The sequence below is a fragment of the Magnolia sinica genome, chromosome 10 (assembly GCF_029962835.1).
Source record: "Magnolia sinica isolate HGM2019 chromosome 10, MsV1, whole genome shotgun sequence".
NCBI classification, from domain to species: Eukaryota; Viridiplantae; Streptophyta; class Magnoliopsida; order Magnoliales; family Magnoliaceae; genus Magnolia; species Magnolia sinica.
In genome coordinates this window covers 60,260,265-60,269,678 of record NC_080582.1, presented here as the reverse complement: position 1 = coordinate 60,269,678, position 9,414 = coordinate 60,260,265, and the positions used below count along the sequence as shown (strand labels likewise).

The following is a 9,414-nucleotide window of genomic DNA, read 5'->3' as shown; positions in this document are numbered from 1 at the left end:
TGCATTTTCATGGCAGCCAAACCCCGGCAACAACCACCAGGTCATCTCTCTCTCTGGTCGAATGTCCTTTAATCTCCTATTCTTTGATGTGCGATTCAGGGATTTCTAGGGCAGATAGATGTATTTTGTCTCTATTCTTTTGATTTGATCTATTGATTGGTCTCTGGGAAATCGATTCTCCACCAGGTCATCTCTCCACCTGTATTCTCCATCTATTTTTGGGGTTTTAGGGAAGTTGGTTTCAAAGGCATTTAAGGATGTAGATGGTGATTCCAGTGCCGGGTCCACCCAATAGTGTGGAAAGCAAGCTATGCTGGACATCTTGCTAGAGCGGTGTTGGGATGTTTCAGCCTATTCGAGGAGTAAGGTTCTTCAGGTGTGGGCAGAACTATACGAAGAACATGCTGTTTCAATTGGTCTATGGAACGAGGTTGCTTCGGTTGCTTCTGAGAGATTGGAGGATAAGAGCACATTCCTGAGGAAAGCGGCATTGAATCTACTCATCACGATGTTGGAGCATAACTCGTTTGGTCCACAACTTTGCATTGCATCATTTGAAGCGCCCTTGGAGAAATACAAGGAGAAACTGGAAGAGATGGAACCCAATGCACCTTCTGAGAGCCTTTTTGGATGGGATACCTTCAGACAATGAGATGTGTGAAGCAGATGGAAAGGTTTATCAGGCTGAAGTCAAAGCAGCAAGACAGTGCTACTGATAGTTGTTTGCCTGGTGTGGAAGATGGGGTTAACAAGGATTCTCCCACGTTGGATTTTGGGAACCTGGAGCAGACCAGGGCCTTGGTTGCATCACTTGAGACATGTTTAAGGTTCTCAAAGTGCATATCCTCCACAATGACGACTCTGGTCCAACTGCTGGCTTCATCTTCTGCCACTGATGTTGAGAACACGATTCTTTTGCTGATGAGGTGCAGACAGTTCCCAATTGATGGCTCTGAGGCCTGTCTCCGGGAAATGTTGCCACTTGTAAGCATCCTCTTAGATTTGTGTTACAATTCTTCTAGACTTCTAAAGGAATCTTGGCAAGCATTTAAGGGTGTGTTTGCATTGGATTTCTGTAGGTATTTTCGCAGGACAAGTCTATCCATGCAGCTATTGAGGATGCATTCATCAGAATTTATTTGAGTAGAAACCCTACAGAAACTGCTGCAAATCTATTGAGCATTGTTATAGAATCTAGTATCGGCGATCTAGCAGCTCTAGAATTTATAGTTGGTTCCTTGGTATCTAAGGGGGATATTTCTACAAGCACGGTATGTTCATTTGATTGTCATAATTTCAGGTGCTGCTTCCATCAATATGATTCACTCACTTTGCTATAGAAGTTATGCATTGGTGTTCTTTTGGCATTCTTTGACATGCACAGTTAGACACTTAGACTAAGAACTAAGAGTGCTGATTTCTGCACACTTAAGGGCCAGTATTTTTCACCAATTACCATGGTAATGTAAAGAAAATGTGCAATAATTACAAATTACTTTACTTGCCTCCTGACAACATCTGCATTTGACCACTAATTGCTGTGGTAAATTGAAATGATGTCATTTTTACATGGCCTGAATGTCAAATTGCCACCAAAATACACTGATGTTGCTGTTTGGATTCGAAATTTTTACAGTAATTACATATTGATTAGGATCATTTCAATGGATAGAAACCTTTGACATGATTGGGCCATTTCAGTGGATCTGAGCCGTTCATATGATTTGGCTCATTTGGCGATCTGAATGCTTGAGTTGTGCTTTTTAAGTGATCCAAACTCATCATATGATTAAGGCTACTTTCAATGACCAATGCCGATGGATATGTTAATTTAATGTATATTATTCATATTATTGAGATCAATTCTCAGTGATCAACATTGCTAATTTTGTTGAGCCCCTCTTTAACTTTACAAACAATTTTAATGATCTGGCCTATTTTTATTGATCCTTCATTATTGCTTCTAGTTTAGTTAATTGAGTTCATTCAATCCTTCATCTTATTTTCGCTTCTTTATTGATCCAAAATCATCATATGATTGAGGCTATTTTCAATGACCCATGCCAATAGATATGTTAAGTCTATATTAATATACTATACATATTATAGAGATCAGTTCTCAGTGATCCATACCGTTAATGTTGTAGAGCCCTCTTTAACTTTACAAACAATTTAAATGATCGGGCCTGATTTCGTCAATCCTTCATCTTATTGGATCCAACTTAGTTGGTTGAGGTGATTCGACTCTTGGGGGATGTACACTGATGAATTTTCCATTTTTAGAGACTTTGGTTCAAGAATCGGCTATAGTTGGTCCATTTTATAATTCAAGCTATTTTAGTGATCCACACCATTCGTATTAAGGCATACACTTAACGAATCTATTAGTGAATATCGCATGAGCCAAAAGTTATTAATGATTCAAATTTTGCTAATGATTGGGCTCATTTTCAGTGGCACAAACCTTTGATGTGCTTGAACCATTTCAAGTGATCTCAACGATTTATATGCTTAGTCTTGTTTTATGTGATCCATACCCTTCATATGACTTGAGTTTTTTTCGGTGATGTAAACCCTTCATTAGTTGAGGCCTTGTTTTAGTGATCCAACCCAGTTGGTATACTTGTGCATCTTTTCACCAATCCATTAAGTTCATCTTTTGATACTTAGGTCCCTATTCATTAATACAACACTTAATATTTTGGGGTTGTTTTCAGTGATCTAAACCCTTCATTTGATTGGATCTAGATCAGTTTGATATAATTAGATATGTTGATTGGATGTAGAAGCCATTTTTTCTAAGTTTGACAAATTGATAAATTGAGATACGTGCTTGACAATCAAATATGTAGATGTTTTGTAGCTGTAATTGGATGCAAAATGCATCAAAATTCCCTGAGGTAAGAGGAATCTAGATGTCGAATATTGGATGCCATACTATTGATATGTTTAAGTATGTGTTCAATGGTCAAATTACTTAGAGGTGATTTGACCCTTAGGGGATGTACAATGGTGAGTTTTTTTTTTTTTTTCTTTTTTCTTTTTAGAGACATTGATACAAGATTCAGCTACAATGGGTCCGTTTTTTTGTGATCCAAAATTCTATTTCACGAGGACCATTTTAGTGGATATGAACCGTTCATATGAGTTAGTGATCCTGGCTCATCTTATGATTAAGGCTATTTTTGGGGACCAAGCAAATCGATTTATTAAGTTGATCGATGTTATTCATATGATCAAGGTTGGTTCTCAATGATCTACGTTATTAACATTTCAAGGCCCTATCAATTTTATAAACCATTCAAATGATTGCACTTGTTTTCTATTATCCAAACCATTGATAAGATTGCTTCATTACCATGATCCAAACCATTGATAAGATTGCTTCCTTACCATGATCCAAACCATTGATATAATGAGGCATGTGCTTAGCAAATCAAGTAGTGCATTGCATGCCCCAAAGTCGTTAGTGATTCAAGTAGTACTAGTGGTTGGTATCATTTTCAGTTTTGGTGAGAAAAGCCATTGATGTTCTCGGGCCATTTTAAGTGATCCTAGCCATTCATATGTGTCGCTTGTTTTGAATGACCCATACCCTTTGGGTTGGAGGATTATAGCATTTCAATTTTTTTTATCCCAAACCATCAATATGTTCTGGCCCATATTCATTAATCTAGTTAGTTGAATTGATTTGGCCCTTGGGAGGTACAATGGCGACTTTTCTCCTTTTAGAGACTTTGCACAAGAGTTGGCTACAGTGGTTTTTTTCTTGTTGTCTAAAACATAAAGTAAGCTAAATTTCAATGTGGGGGCCATTTCTAGTGATCCAATCTATTTTTATAATTTGGTCTAATTTGAAATTGTCAATGTGGGGGCTCATTTTATAAATTTCAAACTGTTTCAAATGTTTGAACTGTATTGAGTAAGCTAAATTCTCGATAAGGTTGGGTTTCTTTTTTTAATGATCTAAACTCTTCATATGATTTGGCCCATTTCCAGTGATCCAAACCTTTGACATGCTTGGCCATTTCAATGGATCAAAACCTTTGACGTGCTTGGGCCATTTCAGCGGATTTGAACTTCTTATATGATTCGGGCCATTCAACGATCCAAATGCATCATATGATTTGTGCTACTGTTAGTGATCTAAACTAATCATATGATTGAAGCCTCTTTCCATGACCCATCCCAATGGATATGTTAAGTTGATCCATCTATTCATAATATATGAGGTTGGTTCTCAGTTATCCACATCGTTAATTTTGTAGGACCCTCTTCAGTTCTATACACAATTCAAACAATCATGTTTCTTTTTACCACAATCCAAATTCATATGATTTGGCCCATTTCTAGTGATCCAAACCTTTGACATGGGCCATTTCGATGGATAAAAAACATCGACATGCATGGGCCATTAAGTGGATCCAAATTGTTCATATGATTCGGCGATCCAAACTCATCATACGATTGAAGCTGCTTTTCATGATCCTAACTCATCATATGATTGAAGTTGCTTTTCATGATCCATGGCAATGGATATGTTAAGTTTATCCATGCCCTAAAATTTGTATGACCCTCTTCAGCTTTACAAATAATCCAAATTGTTCATATTATTTGGCCCATTTCTATCGATCCAAACCTTTGACATGCTTGGGCCATTTCAATGGATCAAAACCTTTGACGTGCTTGGGCCATTTCAATGGATCAAAACCTTTGACGTGCTTTGGCCATTTCAATGGATTTGAACTTCTTATAAGATTCATCCCATTCAGCTATCTTTTCTGTGCTATCATGCAGCATAAGGAAATGGGTCAAGATTGTATGGATGCAAGTTAAAGGGGGGCATGATCATGTTGGTGGGACATAGTCTCAAGTTCCTTTTATGACCCAACAAATTTAGACCGTCCATGGTGTGCAATGGGCGATCACAAGATACAGACAAGTCTGCATCACAGACAGGGAGGAGCTAAAGACAATGATCACAATAATTGCAGTAAAGGAACAGAGTCGAAGTTGTGAATTTAGACAAATAACAATCCATATTAGCATTGACAGATCATCGCCATCTCATTCTCTGAGGCGATCAAGAACCAAATGACAAGCATCTTGCAGGTATATCTATATGGAACCATGAAAGAACCAAAAATGATAGATCATGACCATATAGTTCCCTAAAAAGCATGAAACAATTCATGAATAAATATCATGCCCCACAAGCTCGATCCTCAACCATTCCATGTTCTATGACTACCCTATGCTGATTTGGGAGTTGGCATCTTCTGTTTACTAGGATAAAGCTTTAAAGTCGACAAATAATTGCACACCAATCTGAAAAGACAAACACACACAGATTTCACAAACAACTGACAACATAAACCACAATCAGAATTAAAGAATTGAAACTCTGCAATGAAACCCCCTAAAGCATAAAGGCAATGGTAATTTTATTGGGGAAAAAAGAAAAAAGAAAAAAGCCAAGATGGGGCAAAAGCTACAACCCAAAGAAAGGAATATACAAGAAGCCCATTCCAATACATCCCTATTAGAGACACCCTAAACCATGTCAGGTAAAAGAGCGTATATATTAGAAACATGAAAGAGCCAAAACTAGTCACTTTATCAGTTAATCACAAAGGGCAACTCTAATAATGTAAACCCTCCAATGGAATCTAATGATGGATCAAACCACCAAGTCCTTTATATACTGATTCTACATTTTCTTCATGTTACTCCCTAGAGCATGTCTATCTCTGTGTACAAATAAAACAATCATGTTGATGGTATATATGCAGGATATTCCTTATATGGCAGAATATACAAATGGTAAGGGTATATGCAGGAAATTCCTCATATGGCAGAATATACACAATGGTAAGGGTATATACATGTTCAGCTATATACACAACCATATGACTATGTATTGAGCCCCAAGAGAGTACACAACATATTATGAGAATAATTTGAGTTATTTCCTATTTTATAGAGTTTTATCAATACTGTGGTAGATCCTCACCACTACTATTTAGGGCAAGTGCATTTGCACTTTTGCCAATCCACACATGTTAGTTCTAACAGTTCAAAGGCTATGGAAGTTGTCCATAAATTTTGAGTAGCCTAGTTTTGCATAAATCAAGGGAATGGCTTGAATATAAAAAGGGATATTAGTACACAACTTACTTGCATAGGGAAACTTTCTATTGGTGAGTCGATACATCAGTTTATTCTTTAGTGATTTCTTTGGGGCTGCAAATCGGTAGGTAGGCTTTTAATTTTGGAACGGTGTATGGGCTGGTTCTAAGGATTTGAAATAACATCAGTAATTATTTTGGAATCTGATTCCACAATTTGAAAGCATCCATAGATGTGAAGCTTTCAGGGAAGCAACTTAGCCAGCTGCCCCCAAGATCATCAACCCCATTCTCCTGTATGTCTAGCTCAATCAAATCCCTGTAACCGATATCAAATTTCAGGATCTTCAACAAACAACATAACTAGCAAAAAAAAAATCTACTATGAGACAATGTAAACCTTTCCATTTGTGTCCTATAGTAGGAGAATCAAATGACCCGCATTGAATTGAAAAGGAGAACTGATAACCTCCACGCACCTCTACCACAATTTGCAGTATAGGTGTTTAGCCACGAAATGGAAGAAAAAGAAAAAAAAAAACACCTTTTTTTACATTTGTAACGCCCTGAAAATCAGGGGTCGAGCAGAAGCTCGGCTCCCGAGTTCCAACGCATCACTTATGCAACATAATGATGATTAAATGTTATCCATATTAGTGCATTAAACATGAATGAGATTACCCTAGATCAACATATCATACTCCAGAGACAATTAGATTACGCAAGCAGAAGACTGTGATAGATATATAAAACACATAAGTTGTTGTAAGTCTGCAGAGTGTGAACTTGTTACCAGGTTAAATAATTACATGTTTAGTTCCAAAATATACAAAATGATAAAGTATAATGTCATCTAATCCATATCCCTGTAGCCTCGGTGATGTAACTTCAAGTCTACATAGACCCGCCAGAGAGTTGCAGGTAGGAGAACTCCTCGTCATCGTCATAGAAGTCAGGCTCCACCTCGTAAGCCTCAAAATCACCTGAAACCACAACAGAGTCTGGTTGGTGTTTTAAAACACCGTCCCAGAGTGGGAGTGGGTGATCGGCTCAGTGGAGTTATAAGGCAAAGGTTAACGTGTTATGAATTTAGTCAAGCAGTAATGATAAAGCAATACAACAAGTATTCCTAAGTACTCTGGTTAATGCAAGGATGAGATGTGATAATGATGTATACCCTCACCTACACTCCCTCTGCGATATCATCTCACGGTCGTGCATGTAACACTCCCACTGTACTCAACTCCAATGCCAAAGGCACATGCAATGCGGTGCATGTGCGTGATTAGCCAAGTTCTTAATTAGACCTATTCATACAACAAGTTTGGGAAGCTAAGGTACTTTCCTTTATATCATTGACCCAAACAATGATCCATCTAGGGTTGTCAATCCTAGTTAATCACATACGATAGGCAAGTTCGTAAGTTTACACTATAGGTCGCTATGGGAGGTTCGTCACCTCGGCGTAGGATTAATTCACACTCGAGCCACTATGAGAGGCTCGTCACCTAATCATAGGCCTATTTTATACTCAAGGTCACTACGGGAGAGGCTCATCACCTTAGTATAGGCCGACAGCTCGAATACGGTATCCCATACACCACCATATTTGGCTCATGAGTTTGGGTTGCTCACCGGTCACTACGGGGTGGCTCGTCATCCCAACATAGGCTAACAGCTCGACCACGGTGTCCCATACACTATCATGCCCCGCTCATGAGTCTTAGCGGATCGTGGTACCAAGGTTAAATGAGTTTCTCACTAGTAAGTGGTACCTTAGATTCAAATAGTAGCGTCCGTATATGGTGAACATACATTAGGTCAATCGGGTTACTTGACAAGCTTGACTGGTACGAGCGCACATTAAATTAATCGACATGGAGTGCATACGCACTCCTCGTGGCCTAACCACTGTCAATAATCTACGTACGACTCAAATTCATCGAACGTATCCGTCGTAACGAAACTAGTTCGGCCACTTATCGTAAGCCGTTACCGATTGCATGGACTACGTACTAGTCCCAATTATACTCAAACACAATAGGCATCCAAATGTGATAGTCCAAGCAGCATATGACAACCAAATTAAACATAAACCACATTTAAGCATTTCAACAAACACATAGTGCACATGTTATTATACATAGGCATTTCATCCATAAATCACGTAGTAGTAAGTTAGGTTACATGAAGGAAACTGTAGCTATAGATAAGGTAATTGAGAATCCTATCTTAACACCCTCATTAAATACATTTCAATAAGCATTTTCTCATTCGGGCATTTTATCAAACACTTAGACTACACATATCAACATACATGTAATAAATTAGTTATAATGTATATTATAGCAAATCCTTTCACAAGGGAGTTGTCACACGTACAACAATCATGTATTCCCAAACAACAATCATGACAAGCACAAATCATAATTCCATATTCATACAAACATTTCAACAAACACATGGAACACATTAATTTCAACATAGTTCGTATATATATGTAATACGTGGAAAACATCACATCTAAGCATATGTGATAGCAATCAAGTCAGTCATAAATCATTAATTAACATTGAAAGCCTTGAAAACCATAACCTAAACGTTTATAGTTCGCACCTTTCGTCATAAACTCATATTATACTCAATTTGAACACTACGTCTTTGTCTATGACACAACGACAACCTATAGCATGAAATAGGTTAACTATTTCACCATTTACTCTATTTGGATACCTAACATAGATTAGGGTTAGGATTTCTTATCCAAGAACGGAGTCGAAATCGCCGGTATAGCGATACAGGTAGGATAATTCGGCACGTGGAGCGATGGGGTCGAATCCCGACAACTATCCCTCACTTTCTCTCACTTATCCTCACTCTTTCCTTCTCTTTTCTCTCTTCCCTCTCCTAGGGTTTAGGGAATTCGTATGGAATGAGAGAGAGGTGGGTTAAGGCCCTTATATAGGCCCAGAACTGATGTCAATGGCCCTAAGGCCATGGTATACTTAGGTTATAGCTAAAGAGTAGCTGTTTCGGGCCAATGGAGCTCATCTAGAGGTCCATTTCCTGCATACGGTCTGGTGAAAGTTCCATAACAATGAATCTATGTCAGGTTAAGTTTTTGGTCCGATTAAGTTTGTAGATCGACTGCGGAGGACCAGTTTCAGTTCAATGGTCATCGTCTCTCGATCAGGGCCACAAGTGCATTGACATGTATATGGAAATTTCCCTGATCCGAGGATGTAGTTGGGTTAGAATCTGATGGTTTGAAACCTTAAATTTGACC

At 38.2% G+C, this 9,414-nt stretch overlaps 1 protein-coding gene across 1 annotated transcript in view; it reads left to right on the top strand.

The window, feature by feature from the left end:
- Nucleotides 1–432: 432 nt before the first annotated feature.
- LOC131216867 (condensin-1 complex subunit CAP-D2-like) overlaps nt 433–9,414 on the top strand; it is a 43,700-nt gene continuing 34,718 nt past the window's right edge. The window contains exons 1-2 of the mRNA XM_058211466.1: nt 433–984; nt 1,080–1,271. Of these exons, the coding sequence (XP_058067449.1) occupies nt 631–984; nt 1,080–1,271 (546 nt within the window). The 5' untranslated portion in view covers nt 433–630. The remainder of the gene's footprint in view (nt 985–1,079; nt 1,272–9,414) is intronic.